General features: G+C 43.1%; 1 protein-coding gene across 3 annotated transcripts in view; it reads left to right on the forward strand.

Annotated features, from left to right (window-relative positions):
- NRP1 (neuropilin 1) overlaps window positions 1-21,550 on the forward strand; it is a 146,367-nt gene that overhangs the window by 57,112 nt on the left and 67,705 nt on the right. For all 3 annotated transcript variants that reach the window (XM_052650758.1, XM_052650760.1, XM_052650759.1), the window contains exons 4-6: window positions 5,870-6,097; window positions 14,135-14,290; window positions 16,565-16,731. In XM_052650758.1, coding sequence (XP_052506718.1) covers window positions 5,870-6,097; window positions 14,135-14,290; window positions 16,565-16,731 — 551 coding nt within the window. The remainder of the gene's footprint in view (window positions 1-5,869; window positions 6,098-14,134; window positions 14,291-16,564; window positions 16,732-21,550) is intronic.

Consider the following 21,550-nt stretch of genomic DNA (forward strand, 5'->3'; position numbering starts at 1 on the left):
AAGCAGTAGTCCACTAGCCTTAGAGTTTCAAAAACTTCTGGAGGAAGAAGCTTTCCATTAACAGAAACATGGTTAGGGCAAGAACTTCTTGGAGGAAACAAAATAACAATGTTTTAAATGACATTCCCCTTCAGAATTAATTATCTGCTTGCCCCTCCAAAATAATCACTTACTAATCTTTTTTCAGGGCTTCCCTCGTGGCTCAGTGGTAAGATAATAGAGAGTCTGCCTGCAATGCGGGAGACCTCGGTTCAGCCCCTGGGATGGGAAGATCCCCTGGAGAAGGAAATGGCAACCCACTCCAGTATTCTTGCCTGGAGAATCCCATGGACAGAGGAGCCTGGCGGGCTACAGTCCATGGGGTCACAAGAGTCAGACATGGCTCAATGACTAAAGCACCACCATCTTCTGTCACAATGGTATATATTGGGACAGGATAGAGTCTGAGAATGTATCGTCTCCCAGGTTTGACATATTAAACTCACTTATCAACCAGTTAATAAAAATTGTGTCTTCATCTGGATGTCACTGTTTTCCACGGCAGCCTGTAGATTCCTGCTATGAATTCAGTCCCACCCTCCCTTTTAAGTTGACATTAATGTGTGGGAGGCCCTCCAGGGACAGAGGTGACAGATTTAAATGTGTTGTCCCGGAATATATGAAAAAGGGCTTTATTTAATAGAAAAAAATCTAGCCACACCAAATTCGAAAGCCTAAGGTCTTGTGGGTCAGTGGCCACTGAGAATAACAAAAAGGACTTTAAGCATTTCTGGGAGCATTGGCACAACGTCTTTAAATTTCAAAGAACTCTGGTACTGTCCCATATAAATATGGGTAGATGGAGAGAACTTTCTTCAGAAATTCATCTGAGCACATGCTTAGAAAGCCTTTAGTATAAATAACAGCAGACGTAGGATCTCAGTGGGCTCACATGACTATGTATGTATTTCCTTGTGTTGAAAGCTGTTTGACCTATGTAAATCCACGTATGCGTAGGTACACACACGCTCAAACATACGCGTTTACTTGCTCACCTGCATCTGACAGCATCAAAGAAAGAAAGTGTCAGAAAAAGAGGTAAGAACAGCTTTTCATTGTCAGTGTTTCCCAAAGATCTGAAGGTGGTGGGTGGAGAAATAGCAAGATCCTCCCTAAGTCATTAAGAATTCTGCTTCCTTCCAGATGAACTCAGCCCTCAAACTTCTGTTAGTCTCAGATGCACTGGGATTTCCCCTCTGTCCCCACCGCCCAATGCCATCCTTGAGACTTAAAGCCTTATTTTCTTCTACATCCAATATAGCTGCTGGTTCTTTTGGATTTTTGTTCAAAAGTCTCAGAGAGTCACGGCTTCAGAAATTCCAAATCACCAGACTGTACACCTGAACCTTATATAATCTTATAAATCAACTATAGCTCAGTTAAAAAGAGAGTCTTACAGCTTTCTTTCCACATCCTCTGCCACTGAACAAATAGAACTGTCTAATGGTTATCCCCACGCTCTCTAACCCTACACATAGCCTCTCAGTCATCAAACTGCTATCCCCAGAATGCCTATGACGGATATTTGTCACCTGTCAGGTGAAGCCTCAGTGTTCTCTGAGGTCATGCTCAGGTCTTGACATCAGCTGCTCCCAACCTTCCTGGCTTCACTTGCGCGAACTCACAGCGTATCTTCCTGCCCCAGGTTGGTGGGTGCGCTGAGTGAGGCCCAGCTGATCTGCATGTGAATTTTGATGTGGCCACTGCCCATCTGTGTGAATGTTCAGAGCCTTGGATTCCTCATCTGGAAAATGGATAACTGTATCTAGCACCGGCTCTTTGTGAAGATCGGTTGAAATGAAAACACGTAGCAGAGGATGTCCCAGAAGTTGTGTGCCATGCACACTAACTGTTACAGTGAAGCTGGTCCCTCCAAATTGTACAGCACTCTCTCTCTCTTCTGGCTTAAGCCTCTTAACCTCCATGGAAACCTGGCTCCAAGTTTACTATCCTTAATTAATGTACTTTTCATTTTCTTACACTTACCCAGCTTGTCCCCTATTATACAACACAAATAAATATACACTTGTAGATACTGTATGTATATATACACAGACACAACTGTATTTCACTAACCAGTATGTCTTTCCTAAATATTTTCAAGTTTTGTCACGTATATGTGTCTCATTTCCCAGCTAAATTAGTACCACCTAAAAAAGAAAACATCTTTCTCCCTTGTTGCACATACTATAGTTCTTACAGATACTCCATTGAAAGTCATGATCTAGTAGAATACATTTGCACACATAGGTTCACAGACATTCTTTCCTTGAAAGCAATTTCATGATAAATATTATAGAACCTCTGGTCTTTGAAAAATATAGCACTTCTTTCAGGCTGCAGCAATTTCAGATTTCTTCGAAACACATAAATTAGACTAATCATAATTGGAACCAATGCATTATTCGTTCACCTGTCAGCCTTGAGGATTTCTGGCAGTAGGTTACAGGGCCATTTTTGCACCCCTAAGGCTACATTTCTAGACAACCATTTTTGCCCAGTGGGTGGCAGGGGATAGTGCCCACCTCTCCCCATGCCTCCTGGAGCCCCCAGGACACCCTAGTTCTCTCCTCGGGTACCCACACCCCTCCTCTTCACAGATAATGAAACCTTGGGCCATCAGCCTAAAATGATTCTCATTCAGCTAAAGAATTTCTTGAGGAAACCTCAGCCTGCTCACCTCCCACCTTTCCGCTGTCCTTCCCCTGTCATCCAGGCTCAGATGCTGGAAGAAGCTGTACCATTTCCTATGGGTCTCAGTCAGGGAAGGGATGGCATTTATTGAGAGCAGGATTGGTGACTTCATATGTTATTTGATTAAGAGTCTGTACATTTAAGTATAATTCCAAAGGGGATATCTTAGGTATTATCCTTATCCATCCTGATGGTCCTTAACAACGAAATGTGGTATGCCTGTGGCTACACCGGATGCTCTCATTCTTAATAATGGGGAAAGCGCGGTGTCACTGGGTGCCCCTGCTGTGTGTGCATCCCTTACCCAGCAGCTCACACCCTCCTGGGCACCCTGGCTACTCACCCTCAGTCCTGTCTGTGGCTTGTGTGTTTACCCCGGGATCCCTCAGCCCTCTCCTGCCATCATCCATTGGGGGAAGTGCTCCCTCAACGGTGGCAAGCTTGTACAATAAAGAATAAGGAACTCATTAAAACAAATTTTATGTCTAATGGAGAAAGTAAGAAATTACAGAAGCAGCTTTGGGTTTGAAAGGCTTTATTTTCCAACCCTAAAGCCCACTTCTCATGTGTGATGCACAGAACCTGAGGATCAGGAAGATTACGAGGTCACCAAGGCTACACAGCAGGTTAGCAAGGCGGTAGAACTCAGATCTCTTGGTGCTCCATGCAGCTTGCTTCCACTTCCCTGTGGAATGTCCCCATGCACGCGTGCCAAGTTGTGTCCAACTCTTTGCAACCTTATGGACCGTAGCCCGCCAGGCTCCTCTGTTCGTGGGATTCTCCAGGCAAGAATACTGAAGTGGGTTGCCTTGCCCTCCTCCAAAGGATCTTCCCAGCTCAGGAATCAAACCCACATCTTTTACGTCTCCTGCATTTGCAGGCAGGTTCTTTACCACTGGTGCCACCTGGGAAGCCCACAATGTCCCCAGCCCTGAGAAAACCTGGGCCAGCTTCCAAAGGAATCTGACATGACAAGGATATAGGTGAAAGCATTGGAATTTATTTGATTTTGAAAGAGCGCCCTTAATTCCGTTGGTTTTTTTTTTTAATTAAATCTTAACCACAACTGTATAATTTTATCTTTTGAAGAAGGAGAAAAGATAGGAAACTGCATTAAACTCTGCTGTTTGCTTTGCCAGCCAAAGCCCTGGGGAGGAGGTTGAAAGTCTCCAGGGTCTCTGTTCCTACATCTTGGAAATAAAATTCTAAAGGGTTCCCAATTAACTATATATGAATGAATGACTTTTGAATTAATGACAAATTGGCATAGTTACTGTTATCTCAGATACCACCAAATAGCTTAGAAACATGTTAGAAATTATATAGCACATTCCACAATCTCTTTACTTGAAGCTGACATGGCAAAAATACCACTTGGTAATAATTTTTTTAACCAGAATTGAATAGATAAGCATTTGAAGCCATTGTGTTGAAGGATCAGCCCCATCGTAGAAGGATTTGGGAGGTATTTCTTCAACTCAGACCTCTACAGACCAGGTTTATTGTGCCATCTACTAAGTAGTCTTCTGCGTCTCCAGGACCATGGCTAATATATGCATGGGGAGAAAGAGACTGATTTGTTTTCTCAACATTCTGCCAGATGCACTGAGGTAGAGAGTGAACTTAATAGCCCTCACCACTAAAAATAGAGATCTGTTAGTTAAATTTAATGTGTATTGATGCCAGACATGTTGCCTTTAGTACCTGGCACTTTGGAAGAATATTTAGTTAAGAACAAGCTCCACAAGCTTCCCTATTTGGACCTGAATCCTTATATGCCCTTGCAGAGTCCCCATCAGTGCAACAATAGCCCTGGAAAAAAATTGTTGAACTGGCACTTCCCTGGTGGTCCAGTGGTTAAGAATTCACCTTGCAATGCAAGGAACCCGGGTTTGATCCATGTTTGGGGAACTAAGGTCCAACATGTTGCAGAGCAGCTAAGCCTGTGCATTGCAACTCAATAGTCCATGGGCCACAATGAAAGATCCCACACGACACAATGAAAATGCCACGGGCTGCATCTAAGACCCAACACAGTCAAATTAATAAGTAAATACTTTTTTTAAAAAAAAAGAATGGTTTAACCAAACATCCCCAGATTGGATCCTGAGATTCAGAAAGGTCAAGTCATCTCTGTTTACCAGACTGCCTAAGAGTTCTTGGACAATCACCACGGTTGTGGTGGCGATAAGGGGCAGAACTGATAGGCTGGTGTGGATAGTCTGATAGTCTGTGTGGATGGGCCATTTTCAATTGTGTGGTGGACAGCACCCTATTCACTGCCAATTCCATGAACTGAAATTGTGGTCCTTTATGTATTCATAAGGTTGACTTGCAACAACTGTATGCATGCTCTGAACCAACCTAAATTACGAATCGCCGTAATTTGTAGTCTTGATAACACTGAACTGTCATTTAAATGACACATTATAAATAAATACATTACACACACACACACCCTCCTGCACTGTATGTTGGGGAAGGTTAGGATGTCAACATTGGTATCAGGTGACTTGGAGCCACAGGACCTGCATCCCAGTTTATCATGCCCCCACTAACAGCCACACTTTACTGGCACACCTGTGTCAACACCATTCCGAATGAGTCACTCACCCTGCGTACATGTACGAATTACCTTTCACATTTAGTTTGTCAAGGAGGCAAAGGTCACATCTGGCAGAATTACTGAGTCACTGGTGGAGGAATCTGAAACCCAAATTCCCTCCACTGGATTCTCTCCCTCGGCTTTGTAAATGTTCTATTTTACCAATAAAGAGCTGTCAGCCTCAAGATTTAAAGATTTAAGATTGAAGGGGCTATAATTATTTCTCGAGGGCTCTGTCGAGATTTCTGTAGCTTACTCATTCATTGTTCCCACATGATTTTGTATTTGTCATTTCTTCTCCCCTCTGCAACAGCAGAAGTTTGTAAATTGCTCCACACAGATGGAAAACGAAGGTGAATGCAATAAATCTGAACTCGACTTTCCGTATATATCACCACTGTGAAAAGGCTGAGTAATGAGTGATTAGGACAATGATTATAATGGTGGGCTTTTATTGGAAAGATAAACTGTCTTTGCCCAGGTTATTTACGTGGAATTTTCACTCTGCTTCTTTTTTTCTTTCACTCGTAGGTCCCGAATGTTCCCAGAACTACACAATGCCTAGTGGGGTAATAAAGTCCCCCGGATTCCCTGAAAAATATCCCAACAGCCTAGAATGCACCTATATTATCTTTGCACCAAAGATGTCAGAGATTATCCTGGAATTTGAAAGCTTTGACCTGGAGCCTGACTCGAATCCTCCCGGGGGGGTGTTTTGTCGCTATGACCGGCTAGAAATCTGGGATGGATTCCCCGATGGTAAGCACGGCACAAAGCACCCCAAAGGGGAAGGATCTAGGGGAAGGGCCCCGGGATCCTTTTACAAGCATCATATACATGCATCACTTTAAAAAGTAGCTCAAAAGGAGGAAGAAAAACAGCAATTTTCTTTATGCAGAGCGGTGATGAAATATTTGAGCCTAAAAAGACTTGGTAATTTTCTAGTCTAATGCTTTCATTTTGTGGATAAGGAAACAGAGGCCATAAAAGACTCTGCAAGGTCTCATAACCTTTTCTATGGGAAAATTGGAAGCAACCCATGGTTTTCCTGACTGAAGTATTTTTCTCATTTCATTGGCTTGCCTACTGGTTATTAATTCATAAACTCATCAGAAGATGAGCTCTTAAGACATCCATTAAATGAAGTCAGTCATTTTTCGAATGCAGAGACTGAGAATCAGAGAGGTTAAGTCCCTGCTAAAATTTTCACAGTGAACTATACACCCACTCTGCTACCACATTTAGAAATCTCAGAAAAGAGGGAGGAGAGCATTTGGATGTTCCTAGTTGAGATGGATTCCTTGTCTGCTCTCTAGGGAATTTTTATCTTTGGGGAATCAAATCCGATTGGCACACATCCTTGGTACACGTTGTTCACATCACCTGAGTTCATCATCCATTCAAAAAATATACTTAGTGAGCATCTGCCATGTACCAGGCGCTGTAGTAATCTCTTAGCAAACAAAGCAAAGATGGATGCCCCATTTAGATTCTATCAGAGGGAATGAGGTAATAAACAGTGCACATTACAGACAATTGAATCACGTGCATGGGATGTTAGAAGGTGAGAAGTGCTATAAACAAAAAAAAAGGAAAAGAAGAAAAAATAGAATAAAGGCATGAAAAAAACGAAGGTAAAGAGAAAAAAATGGGTGGAATTTTTTTAATAGGATGGTCAGGTTAGGTCTTATTAAGAAAATGAGCCAGATTTGAAGGAGGTGGGAGAAGTAACCATGTGGCCAGCTAAATTAGTTTTCCATTTCAGTCCTTATGAATTAGAAGGTGAATGGCAAAAATACACACCCAAATTCTGAACAGAGGGAGATAATATCAAATAATTTGTTGCAGCTGCATTGCTAGTCTTGTGTTTAGTCTGGTTTAATAGTAAGATTTCTCTGGAGAACACACTCTACACAGATCAGGAAGGGCAGCTTAGAAGTTCTTACAAATCACGCAGTTAGAGATTTGGAACTATCTATAAAATAGTCAGATGATATTATCGGATGGAAGGAAGACTATTTAAGTAAATTGTGAACGAAAGCTATTATCATGTGAAAGAGATTGCCTTTTTCTTAGAAATGACATTAAGTGATCGGTGTCACTCAGTTCAGCCCTGTTCCTTAGTGGTAAACAGCACTAGAGAAAATCTAGGTTTAGAGAAAGCTTATGTCATTGGAGCAAATGGGTGAGTTATCATTAGTTGAGTCTCTTCTTTCCTTTATTTAACCATCTAAATAGGATTATGATGATTTTATTGAAACTCCCTCATTAAGGAATGAGATTTGTCCAAACAGAGCTCTGATTGATTTCTAAGTATTCAATCCAATAATTAGGAAAACAATATTATAATAGTATTGCAATAATAGTTGGAACATTTAATAATGGGTTTATTTGTTCAAAACCCATATTTGCAGCCTTCCTTTCTAGAACTTATATTTAAATTGACATCTGAAAAGAAGGTCCAATCAACCAACTTATGTAGAAAGGAGAGCATTGTTATTAGTGTCAGGGGTTTTCCAAAGTAGTAATTTTCTGGCTCTAGAAAATCATTGAGTTGAAGTGAAGAACAATTAACAATATGGGTTGTCAGCCTGCAATTCACCCATGTTTTGGGTGAATTGACTTATTCCTAGAGAAAACTGTCTTTGGAATTAGAAAAATGTGATTGTATATTTGTTTGTGTTCACCAGGCCTCATCTTGTCTATGCCAGCATCAGAGTGCACTCTTTTTTAGGCAAAATGAGAGTGTGTCCTCCTGGGTTTTTTTGTCAGTAGCACAAGGAACTTGTTTGTCATCGTAGTTCAACATACAGATTTCCTTGCCAGCAAAATCACTTTTATTCTTTGATATCCTTTCCAAAAAAAACAACCAGAAGGCACTGAAGGCTTTTACCCATCAAGTGATTTTATGTGGCATTTTATCATAGACACTGAGTTAGACGACAAGTAATTGAAAGCGATTCAACTTGACTTCAAAGAGAAGCAGTTTGCTCCAAAATGTGAGATACGAGACATGCACTTGGAGAACCCCACTTCTCCAGCTAGCAGTCTCTTTGAAGCTCCATAGATTCAAAACTAACAGCTCTGGAGTCATTGATGAAAGTTACACATAGTTTCAGAGCCATGAACTAAGTGTGCCTGCAGATGCTTGTGCTGAATAATGGGGCCAAATGTGAATGCCTAGTTCACAGCACCTGGATGCCCATGAAGCCAGCCCTCCATCCAGGCTGGGGATAGAGCTGGAAATGCTCTGTGACCTACACTCCCCAAATTATTAGGAATTATTATTATGATTTTAGGGATAAGCTTCATCAAAGCTAGATGGAATTTTATGTTAAAAATAACCTTCTAAAATATAAATATACAGTATCAATGATATAAATATGAAATATCAGTGGTATAAACCTTCCAAAATATAAATGACATAAATTGTGCCAATTCTTCTTTCTGGGGAAAAGTTGCAGAATCCAGATATTGTCCACTAAAAGGTTAACTTTAAGAAAAATAGACTTGGCTGATCTTGTACCTGTTTAAAATGATCCCCTTTTGTGTTTATTTATTCAAAAAAATCTTATTTTAATAGTACCTCTTTATAGTAGATTGTTGCCTATTTTTCCTCATAAAAAGGTGGCAGAAAGCCAAATTGTCTGGTTCTTAGGTAGAGTTCTAATTAATGGAAGGATTAGTGGGAAGAATACAGAGAATGGGGTTTTGCCGTTTCCTCTTTCAAGCAGCACAAATACAGTGTTGCCTTCACACCTGAGAAGCAACGGTCATCGTAGGCCTGCTCTCCCTGAAGAGAGAGCTCGATGCCTGTGTTTTAAATTCTCCAGGCATCCCATTTTTGAATTATACTTCTGTTTTGGGGACAGCTGGCATTCATCGCCTTGCTCTTTGGCTCCACCATAACGGAACTAGGGAACCCAAGAGCTGCGATCATGTAAATCCACAAATGAGCACACACATAAGACGGATCAGGGTCCTGCAGCCGCTCCAGCTCAGATCAATATTGCATTAGCTTGCTAGGCTAAGGTCTCGCTGTTGTTCAGGAAAATTCAATACTTCTTTGTATTATAGTCGAAAAAGCCTTTCACTCTCCAGTCTTGAGGGTTCCTAAAGAGAGCTGCATGCTGGTGTCCGGGGGCGATGTTCAGAAGGACAGAAGGCAGATTTACCAGGCATGTCTTCAACATTATAAACCAGTGAGTCATGGAGACTCTCTAAATTATGAGTCTGCACTAGACAAGTTCTCTTCTGTTTGCTCTTTCAAAGAGACCCCCTTTCCCGCCATCCCCAGGGGAATTGGGTGATGGTGGAGGGGAGGGGAGACAGCCAGAGCTGGCAGGGGGGAGGGGAATGGGGATGACTGCAAGCTTCCCTTGTGTGCTCGTATTCCTGGTAAGGTCAGTGGCTTTGGCAAGTCGAGAACGACCTCAAGGATTAAGGCTTTAAAAGTTTGCCCACAAACGTAAGAAAAAGAAAGTTATGAAACCACAACAATGGAATTTAAATGAGGGGAAAGAGTGAGGGAAGATGAATAGACTCTCAGTTTAGTTCAGTTCAGTTGCTCAGTTGTGTCTGACTCTGCGACTCCATGGACTGCAGCACACCAAGCTTCCCTGTCCATCACCAACTCCCGGAGCTTGCTTAAACTCATGTCCATCCAGTCGGTGATGCCATCCAACCATCTCATCCTTTGTTGACCCCTTCTTCCCCGCCTTCGATCTTTCCCAGCATCAGGATCTTTTCCAAGGAGCGGATCAGGTGGCCAAAGTATTGGAATTTCAGCTTCAATATCAGTCTTTCCAATGAATATTCAGGACTGATTTCCTTTAGGATGGACTGGTTGGATCTCCTTGCAGTCCAAGGGACTCTCAAGAGTCTTCTCCAACACCACAGTTCAAAAGCATCAATTCGTCGGCGCTCAGCTTTCTTTATAGTCCAACTCTCACGTCCATACATGACTACTGGAAAAACCATAGCTTTGACTAGATAGACCTTTGTTAGCAAAGTAATGTCTCTGCTTTTTAATATGCTGTCTAGGTTGGTCATAGCTTTTCTTCCAAGGAGCAAGCATCTTTTAATTTCACGGCTGCAGTGATTTTGGAGCCCCCCCAAATAAAATCTGTCACTGTTTCCATTGTTTCCCCATCTATTTGCCATGAAGTGATGGGATTGGTTGCCATGATCTTAGTTTTTTGAATGTTGAGTTTTAAACCAGTTTTCACTCTCCTCTTCCACTTTCATCAAGAGGCTCTTCCATTCCTCGTCACTTTCTCCCATAAGGGTGGTGTCATCTGTGTATCTGAAGTTACTGATATTTCTCCTAGCAATCTTGATTCCAGCTTCTGCTTCATCTAGCCCAGCATTTAGCATGATGTACTCTTCACATAAGTGAAATAAGCAGGGTGACAATATACAGCCTTGATGTACTCCTTTCCCAATTTGGAACCAGTCTGTTGTTCCATGTCCAGTTCTAACTGTTGCTTCTTGACCTGCATACAGTTCTCAGGACGCAGGTCAGGTGGTCTGGTATTCCCATTTTCCACAGTTTGTTGTGATCCATACAGTCAAAGGCTTTGGCGTAGTCAATAAAGTGGAAGTAGATATTTAGACTCTCAGTTCAGTTCAGTTCAGTTGCTCAGTCGTGTCCAGCTCTTTGCGACCCCATGAATTGCAGCACGCCAGGCCTCCCTGTCCATCACCAACTCCCAGAGTTCACCCAAACTCATGTCCATCCAGTCAGTGATGCCATCCAGCCATCTCATCCTTTGTCATCCCCTTCTCCTCCTGCCCCCAATCCTTCCCAGCATCAGAGTCTTTTCCAATGAGTCAACTCTTTGCATGAGGTCGCCAAAGTATTGGAGTTTCAGCTTTAGCCTCAGTCCTTCCAATGAACACCCAGGACTGATCTCCTTTAGAATGGATTGGTTGGATCTTCTTGCAGTCCAAGGGACTCTCAAGTCTTCTCCAACACCTCAGTTCAAAAGCATCAATTCTTTGGCGCTCAGCCTTCTTCACAGTCCAACTTTCACATCCATACATGACCACTGGAAAAACCATAGCTGATGGACCTTTGTTGGCAAAGTAATGTCTCTGCTTTTTAATATGCTACCTAGGTTGGTCATAACTTTCCTTCCAAAAAGTAAGTGTCTTTTAATTTCATGGCTGCAATCACCATCTGCAGTGATTCTGGAGCCCAAGAAAATAAAGTCTGACACTGTTTCCACTGTTTCCCCATCTATTTCCCATGAAGTGATGGGACCAGATGCCATGGTCTTCGTTTTCTGAATGTTGAGCTTTAAGCCAACTTTTTCACTCTCCTCTTTCACTTTCATCAAGAGGCTTTTTAGTTCCTCTTCACTTTCTGCCATAAGGGTGGTGTTATCTGCATATCTGAGGTTACTGATATTTCTCCCGGCAACCTTGATTCCAGCTTGTGCTTCTTCCAGCCCAGTGTTTCTCATGATGTACTCTGCATATAAGTTAAATAAGCAGGGTGACAATATACAGCCTTGACATACTTCTTTTCCTATTTGGAACCAGTCTGTTGTTCCATGTTCAGTTCTAACTGTTGCTTCCTGACCTGCATATAGGTTTCTCAAGAGGCAGATCAGGTGGTCTGGTATTCCCATCTCTTTCAGAATTTTCCACAGTTTATTGTGATCCACACAGTCAAAGGCTTTGGCATAGTCAATAAACCATAAATAGATGTTTTTCTGGAACTCTCTTCCTTTTTCTGTGATCCAGCCTCCCATTAAGACTGCAGACCAGAAATGGGATTCCTTTTGAGGAAGGCAGAGAGTCTATGAGTCTATGGCTCTAGTGAGATATTTTCATATGTTTCTGGCAGCTTTGCACCCCACAGGGGAAGGGGAAAGTGTTGAATTGGGGACAGGGCCACATTCAGAATGAAGAAAGCCTGGCCAAGAGACAGCACTTGGGGTAGGAGAATGTGAGGCCAGGATTAAAGCTGGAGAAAAACAAAAATCAGTGAGAGTTTCCTCTGAGAGGCTGTCTTCTGCCAACTGGGAAACTTGATACCATGACCTCCCCCGCCATTCTGCAGTGCCCCACTCTCCAGGACTCTGTGGTGCCCTTTGAATCATCTGTATCCATCACCTAAATGAGGAGCCTCCTTGTCTTCTTCATAATACAGTGGTTGACACACACAAATATTTGGGTGCTGGAGAGTGAAGGATGACAGAATTTGGCAGATCCATTACTTTGGGCACATGGAGAAGTTATCAGCTATTCAAACTTAGCATTTTGCACTAATTCAAATAGTCGACCACTTTGGTTTAGTTTTTTTTTTTTTCTTTTCTTTCCTTTCCTTTTATTTTTAAAAGATGGTTGGCCAGGAACTAAAAACCTGTTAGCCCAGGATTTGATCACTCTGTAAAGCAGGGTGTTCAGACAGCCACTGGCCAGGAACTCAGCAGGCACGTGGGGCTCCAGGTAGGCCAGATCTTATGGGGTGTGCTTTCTAGATCACACATGAAGCTTCTCCCAGCCCTCACCAGCTGCCTTCTGCATCTAAGTGGCACACACTGGCCTTGGAACCCCACACCCCTGCCCACGACCCATCCCTCCAGAGAAAAGTCCACCTACCATGCCTCCTTGAACAAAGCAATAACTCTTAGTTGAAATGCACAGAACCATGGATTTCTTGGAGGGGGAAATGGTCTATACCAGATTGTCCTTCTAAGCCCAAACCATCTGGTATGTTTTTACCATATGTGCGATGAAAAAAATTCTAGAGAAAGAGGAGGGTTTTTTGTTTTTGTTTTTTTGGTCTTGCTGCTGATCTATACAGGGAAATGAAAAGATTCTCCAAGCCCAGAGGGCTTCTGCACTGTCCATAAGGCAACTTACAGTTCCTGAATTGCCACAGTTGGTGTGAAAGCACTTCAACAAGGGACTGGCCAGTTTAAGCCAAATAACAATTTGACTCTATCACAAGTTCGTCAGTGTCCCCAGTCTTTCTCTGCCTCCGTTACTGCCCGTTTCCTGGTGTGCAGTCAGATGGCTGATTTGGGTCCTCTCTTGTCCACTGGACACGAGTACCATGCAGTCACCTCTCTAAGGTTTGGGATGTGAAAAACAGAAGTCAGAAAGATGCATTTTTCCTTTGTTTTGATTACAGTTTGCTAGTATGTATACTGATATCTATAGTTTGTAAATTTGCTAATTATTACAATTATTGGTCTTCAGATACATCACCCACTGTCACTTGTCTAAGTCTGTGATGTTTATCATAATGAGGCTCCAGGACTGAAAGAGGAAGAAAGTGGGGGTTACCCAGGGTGGGGTCAGACCTTGGTTCTGCTCTGTTGCCAGGACCTCTCTGTTCCAGGACTTTTCCCAGGATCCCCTCCTAGGTTGGGGGCAGGGACAACAGGCAACTCCAAGAACCCTCTCTGGGTGATCACAGCCTGGTGGAGTTGCTGGGCGCTGGACTGTGTGTACCATGTGGTCCTGGAGATAAATGCCAGGGTGCACTTGGCAGCTCAAATCTCCTTTACAATCGAAGCCAGTATTTCGATTTTGTTCCTGAAAACAGTCCTGCTCACTGGGGAATGTGGTTACGTCTGTCATTGCCCTTCTGACAACACTTGAAATCCTCCACAAACCTGATCCAGTATGTTCACCGCAAACCAATTAACCAGGGAAGGCTTGCTTTGGGTAAGAAAACACTTCTGGGTTCCACTGGGACCTGTGTCTGCAAATGGTTTTGCTGGCATGAGCTGCAGCAGAAAAGGTGTTTTCACAGTCTCTGCATTTCTCCCTCTGCAGTTGGTCCCCACATTGGGCGATACTGTGGGCAGAAGACACCAGGTCGGATCCTCTCGTCGTCCGGCATCCTGTCCATGGTGTTCTACACGGACAGTGCCATAGCCAAAGAAGGCTTCTCGGCAAACTACAGTGTCCTGCAGAGTAGTGTTTCAGAAGGTCAGTATTGATGCCTCTTGCAAAGCCCTGCCTTAAATATTCTCTGCTCTTCCTCCTCACAGACCTGTAGCTCTATGAAACACTAAAGATGTGTTTTGTGAGTTGGAGTGCCAAGTGTTTCTCTCTCTTTTTAAAATGGTTTTTATGAATATCAACAGAAAGAACTATTTGGGGTGCTTTCTTAAGAAAATTATGTTTGAGAAGGCTGCTTGTAAACCTCTGAAATTATGTGAGAAAAATTGGGAAATGCCAAAACTGCACCTAGAAACAATGAAATATGACCAGACCACCTACCTGGCACCCTCCAGTGTGTATTGGATTGAGAGTCTGGGAAGCACAGGTATTGATCTCTAATAATAAGGACCAGTCAGTATCAACATTGTTCATTGATGGGCAGGCAGGTAGAATGGATGGTGCGTGGTAGTTTGGTTTGGAGAGACCCTGGCAGAAGCTGTTTTTGTCTTTCTTACATGAATGAAAGTGGATATTCATGTAAAAGAAGTATGTTTCAATTTCTGTGATTACTTTCCATAAAAGAAAAAAGAAGTAATATGGGTTTGTATCTTATTAAAATGCTTGACTAACTCAGTCCTTGCTCAAAAGTCGATGTGGTCTCCAGCTTTTTTAAAGGCCTGAGGGAGGAAACCTGGAAGAGCAATGAATGATTTGGGTTTCATCAGTTTTGGCTGCTGCTGCTGCTGCTGAGTCGCTGTAGTCGTGTCCGACTCTGTTCGACCTCAGAGATGGCAGCCCACCAGGCTCCCCCGCCCCTGGGACTCTCCAGGCAACAACACTGGAGTGGGTTGCCACTTCCTTCTCCAAGGCATGAAAGTGAAGTCGCTCAGTCGTGTCTGACTCTTGGCAACCCCATGGACTACAGCCCACCAGGCTCCTCCGTCCATGGGATTTTCCAGGCAAGAGTACTGGAGTGGGTGCCATGGCCTTCTCCAGTTTTAGCTGCTAGGTTATCACGTAGCATAGGGAAAAGGCAGGGGCGTTTGGAGACCTCTTTTACAGATATGCTCATGTCTTTTCTTTCAGATCTTACTAGAAAAGGAAAAAAGCCAATTAAACTTCAAAATCTTCTTTGTACTTAATTTATTTGGTTAATTCATTCATGTATTTTTGTGCCTATTTTATATTCCAAATAACAAATCTAAAGCTTAAAAGTGTGAAACCAGTGAAAGAAAATCTTGTATGCCATAAAACATTATTAATTATGCTGGAAAATACAGAAAATGTAGAAGTTTCATTGGTGGAGGTTTTTCTGGATGGCTGAGAGCCTTCTCTTTAATCTCTGAAGGGTTTTTTTTTTTTTTTTTTTTTTTTTTTTCACTTTGGTACTTTGAATTCACATTTTCCTGAACTTAATTATTCACTTCCCAATATCATAGTTCATATTTCATTTTTTGTAGAGTATATGAGGCCTAATGGAATATATGTATTTATGATTCATGGACATTATTGTGAATGTTACTGTTTATGCTGTAAAACTGTGGTGGTCTTTGGGACCCTATGATACTACAGTTTACCCCTGATGGATACTCTTGTATATTAATAAGATAAACTAGTGGTGTTATTAACTATGGCCAGGTCAGGGCAGGGGAATAACACAGGGGAGTCTCAGAGAGGAGGCCTGAGCGCCAGTGTTAAGGAATCTGAAAGACAGAGAGAGAGTTAAGTTCTACTCAGCCCACCAGATAGGAGCTGTAAATAGACAAAGAGTCTTTTTCACTTTTCTTAGGTCTTAGAGGAAATAGTAAAATTTTATTTAAATATAACTCTATGTGTATGCATATGACATATCTGTATATGCTAACTTTGAAGGAATGGCATTCTATCATGTATACTATCATGTAAGAATTGAATCGCTAGTCTATGTCTGACGCAGGATACAGCATGCTTGGGGCTGGTGCATGGGGATGACCCACAGAGATGTTATGGGGAGGGAGGTGGGAGGGGGGTTCATGTTTGGGAACACATGTAAGAATTAAAGATTTTAAAATTTAAAAAAAAAAAAAAAGAAAGAAAGTAAATCAGAATATCCATCATTTCCTAAAAAGTCTCTAATAATATTTATGTCACCCTGAGCCCCAAGTATGAGATCTTTATAGCCTTGATTTGAAGAATTCTTGCTGTGAAAATGCACATATCAGTGTTACAATCCAATAAGCCCCTTGCTGTCATCTTTTGTAAGATTTTGTGTGAACATCAAAATGCATCTTAGGTTCCCCTGCATTTTCCTGACTTTGGATCATTGTTTTTTCCCTTCAGACTTCAAATGTATGGAAGCTCTGGGCATGGAATCTGGAGAGATCCACTCTGACCAGATCACAGCTTCTTCCCAGTACAGCACCAACTGGTCTGCTGAACGCTCCCGCCTCCACTATCCTGAGAATGGGTGGACCCCGGGAGAGGATTCCTACAGAGAGTGGATCCAGGTATGTGGCTTTTGGATTGTCTACAAAGGTTGTTGAAAAAAATGTGCCATCATGAGACCTTCCAACCAGAAGGACAACGAGACACCAAATGCAATTACTCTGCAGAATTCATAGGATCAGAGAAAAGCCCTGGTGATTTCCCTGAAAACCCATTTAGCTTCTCGGATACTTGCATATGACTCAACAGAATCTGAGCACAGATGTCTCACTTGGGTAACAACTCAAAGATACGAATTTTTTTCCCCAACAGCTACACATTTTCTATTGATGTGCTTCCTACTTCAACAGATTTTTATTTCCTTAATGAAATATCTTAACTGTACTTGCAGGTGTGCATGAAGTCATTGTTTGATAAAGTGTTTTGTTTGCTTGTTTGCTCAGGGTAGAAGAAGAGAAGAATGAGGTTGAGGTTTACTTTCTCACACTGGTGTCCATGTAGCATGTGCCCAGAAAGTGGTTTGACAGCGGGTGTTGGTGTCTGGATTTCGTACAGGCGCACACATATGAAATGCACACATCTCCATCCTTAGTAGTGATGCTGGTTCTGCTTCCCCACTTTGATACTCCCTGCTTGCCTTCACCCTTCCACCCTCCACAGACTCCCCTCCTCTGCACCCCCACCTGAACTTGTCTCCCAGCTCATCCCTGGCCTCACTCCCAAAGTCTAAACTTGCCCAACCTTGATGTCTGGATACTCTCACCCAAGGCCTGATATTCAGGTTCTTGACTTTTTCACCCATTGTCAAATCAAACATCATATCTGGCTGTGTGGGTTCAACTGTGGGCAAATTATTCAACATTTTTTGCTGAAGGATCCAGACTTCCTTTTCAGGAGTGTAGGCAGAGCCTGTCTTGCACTCATTTCAAGATATATAAAAATGACTAATTCCCAGGGAGAGTTCCTAAACAAGAAAAAATACCAGGATGATTAATCCCCTCCTTTCTACATCTACGGCTGTTTCAGTCTTTTGAGCACAAATACCAGATTTTGTTTTACTTTGGAAAGGTCAATATTAGTTTAACATACACTTAAAGTGAAATGGCCTATTTCAGGAGGCTGAACTCACACTAACCTCAAAATGATAACACTGAGAAATGTGTAGAGGGTGAGAAAAGAAGAGGCTGTTACCTTGGGATCACTGAATCCAGCTCTAGATGAAGTCAGAAATGAAATGAACTTGCCTACGTCAAAAGAGCTCTTGGAGATTTCCGCCCCCCCCCCCCCGCCCCCAACCAGTAAGCAATTCAGTGTGATTGACTTGCCTTCAGAGGGGTGCTTACGTTTTGCAGAGCTAAGCAAGTTTGCATGGTAATATAGTTGTCTTCTTGGTGACGTGGAGCAAACTCAATAATTTAGAGACGGTGGTCTTGCATGAGTTTGGAAAATGCAACGGTAGCAATTTGTCTGGGCAAGGAATTCTGTGTCTATAGAAGCGTAGAGACAGCATGGACTCTCACAAAACATTTGTCAGTGGGATAGAGTTTACATCTCTCTTAGGAGTCAGGTGCCATTTAAGATGGCCCCAGAAGAAAAATCTCAAATGGTTCAGCTCTCTATCAAAGAATGGTTCAGATATGCTAAGTAACCAAAACCCCCCAGGCAAGAAGGTTTACCTCTTGCCAATAGTATCCCCCGCATCTCTGGTTGGCGTGCCTGTGTACGTGCTAAGTCAATTCAGTCGTGTCCAACTCTTTGTGACCCTGTGGACTGTAGCCCGCAAGGCTCCTTTGTCCTTGGAATTTCCCAGGCAAGAATAGTGGAGTGGGTTGCCATTTCCGTCTCCAAGGGATCTTCCCCAGGGATCAAATCTGGGTCTCCTGTGTCTCCTGCATTCACAGGTGAATTCTTTACCACTGAGCCACCAGGGAAGCCCTCTCTGGTCAGTGTGTGGGGGGGTGAGGGGAGGGGTGGGGGGCGGGAGCAGTCTGCCCCACATCTTCTCACACCAGAACTTAGTTGGAGGAAAAAGTCATCATCCAGAACCTGTCACCAAGAGGCGGGGAGCATGGCCAAGCAGGCTGGCTTCTGACACTCTGTCCAGGAGTGCTTCACCACGTTCATTGCCAGAGTGCCTCCCAGGACCACACTTAACTTCTGATGGGCAGCAAGGGAGGGAGGGAGAACAGATAGAAGTATTTGGTGCCAGCACAAATGACACGTGTCATTCACGGGATAGTTGCCAGTGTTTACTCTGTGCCCGGAATTCAGCTGGGTGCTTGACACATTTTTATTTAATCCTCATAGCAACCCTGTGATGGAGGTCTAGTTATCCTCATTTTTAAGATGAGGGGCCCGAGATTCGAAGAGATCAGTAAATGCCCCGAGATCACGGTTAGTGATCAGGTTTGGAGGCGGGGTCTGTTGGACCCCCTGTGCTTCATCTTCGTCCTTGCTTCCTATACATTCAGGTGTATCCTGTGAGGCATCGGTCTCCTTTTGTACTTTTCCTCGTGCTGAGAAGGCTCACGTGGGATGGGTTTGGGGGTGTCCTGATTCTAAACTGAGAATGTGGGGCCTTTGCTCTTCCATCCCTTTGGGAGGTAAATGTCAACGACAGTTCATCTGGAAGGAAAATGATCGTTATCTCCTACCAGGGAGGGAGGGTGGCGAGGAGCTCAGCGAATTCATTGCCATGCTAGATGCGGCTGTGTACATAGTGGGGGATCTTATCATCCACCCATCACCTAATTATGAATAATTTCATGTGTTTCCAGCTTTTCTGAAACTCCTTAGAAGAAGTGGGCTGGTTGCTTTCACTGGGTGGATGCCTAATAAATTAAGCCACAAGCACAGCGAAAGGGAGACGCAGGGCAGGAGGCACCTACCCGCCCCCTCACCCCCAGAGGACCCTCCGCATGGGACAGTCCCATTTGTATGCACAGCAGAATGTGGATGGAATTTGTTTCCTTTTTCTTTTTGTACCCCACTAAACATGTTGCTGTAGCAACAAGGACAAACACTTGCATGTGTTAAATTAATAAGGCAGCCCTGGAACCTGACTCTCCCTCAAGACAGGAACAGTCTTTAGTTCAATTGTTTTCTTTAGGAAATTACCGAGTGACATAAAAAAACAATGCGTCGTTAACCGCCGGTGTGGATGTCCTCTGTGGTGCTTCCTGTGGGATCTGTTGTCTGGCAGAAAGCTTAAGAACCTGGCAAGGGGCTGTGTAGTGAGGAGGAGCATGAAGGGAAGTCCCGACTTGGACATTTTCACGTGGTCACATCCTGGTCTGAAGGCCGTTTGGTATCCTGAGAGGCAAAAACCTCCTCTTGTCGATTGCAGAGTTAATCACTCTGTGAGCTTTGACCTTTTTTTTTCCCCGGAGTATTCCTTTCTGGTCTGTATCCTAGAACTACTGATCTTACTATTCTATTCATTTCATCTTTATCTTCTTTTTGTTTCTGGTTAAGCAGTCAAGGATTCTGAGGAATCAGTGTATCAGTGGTGCTATAAAAAATTCTTAATTTTCAAGCACATCCTTTGAGTCCAAGCCATTAACCTCGCTGACACTGAGTTTTATTTTCCTATAAAATAAAGGTGTCCTAAGCTTTCCAGGTGGCTCAGCAGTCAAATATTCACCTCCAACGCAGGAGCCGCGGGAGACGTGGGTTTGAGATCCCTGGGTTGGGAAGATCCTCCGTGGAGGATGGCATGGCAACCCACTCCAGAATTCTTGCCTTTAGAATTCCGTGGACAGAGGAGCCTGGCAGAAAGCTTAAGAACCCGGCAAGGGGCTGTGTAGTGAGGAGGAGCATGAAGGGAAGTCCTGACTTGGACATTTTCATGTGGTCACATGCAGCCTGCCATGGAGTGGTGAGCTACAGTCCATGGGTTGCAAAGAGTCAGACACAACTGAAGTGACTTAGCACTCTTGCACAAAGGTAACATAGCCTTCCTCGTTCAAGCCCTGGCAGTCTTGCCAGAGACAGTGGATCTCGGAGAAAGGCAGGCTCAGATTTTTCTTTTCACGTCTGCAAACTAAGTGCATAGAATATGTGTCTGATCAGAAGACATGTTATCCTAAATCCTAGTATAGCCATTCACACACAAAGCAGAATTTAATTCGTTAATTATTTTGATGTTTTATTAATGATGGTGTTCACCGTGCTGTAAACAGATTTGTCCTTCTAGCTTTAATTAAAGCTCCTGGGAGTGCTTTCCTCAAAACAACCGTGACTTTTCCCTGATTAAAATGCCAGGAGACAAGAGAAGAAAAAAAAAGCCAAGAGACATAATGCCTGGATGGAGTATGAACTTTGTTGATCCGAAGAAATAAAAATGGCACTAGGGACTAATCGATTACTTACTACACCTTCTAATGACTTTAGAAATAGAATTACTTTACACACCAACTCAAGCTGAAACTCTGCGTGTCTCCAAATTTGGTAGCATTGTCTTTTGTTGGCGGGGTGGGGGGTGGGGGGGAGATTGGTGCTAGATTATTCATGCCCTCACTTATTCCAGAGGAGCAGAAAGCAGCTGGCTTCTAAACCACGTCCTGCTTGGTTTCGTCCCTCAGCCCTATTATGGATTAATCCCATAGAAGAGAGAACTCTCTGAGAAGACCCTCTGTAGCTGTAAGAATCCGTCAGCAAGCCCCATCTCTGTTTACTACATTTTCTGGTTCATTCCAAGGGATGAGGAGAAGGAAAGTTCCAGAAGAGAGGAACTCATGCTAACCCCTCCAGGAGCTTGTTCCCATATTTTCCTTTTGCCTTATATGCATTTTCCTTGGATAATATTCCACATTTTCTAACTGAAGGAACTTTGAAAAGTGACACCAATAACCAAAGACATTGGTGTAAGGAGAAGAGCTG

The sequence above is a fragment of the Budorcas taxicolor genome, chromosome 13 (assembly GCF_023091745.1).
Source record: "Budorcas taxicolor isolate Tak-1 chromosome 13, Takin1.1, whole genome shotgun sequence".
NCBI classification, from domain to species: Eukaryota; Metazoa; Chordata; class Mammalia; order Artiodactyla; family Bovidae; genus Budorcas; species Budorcas taxicolor.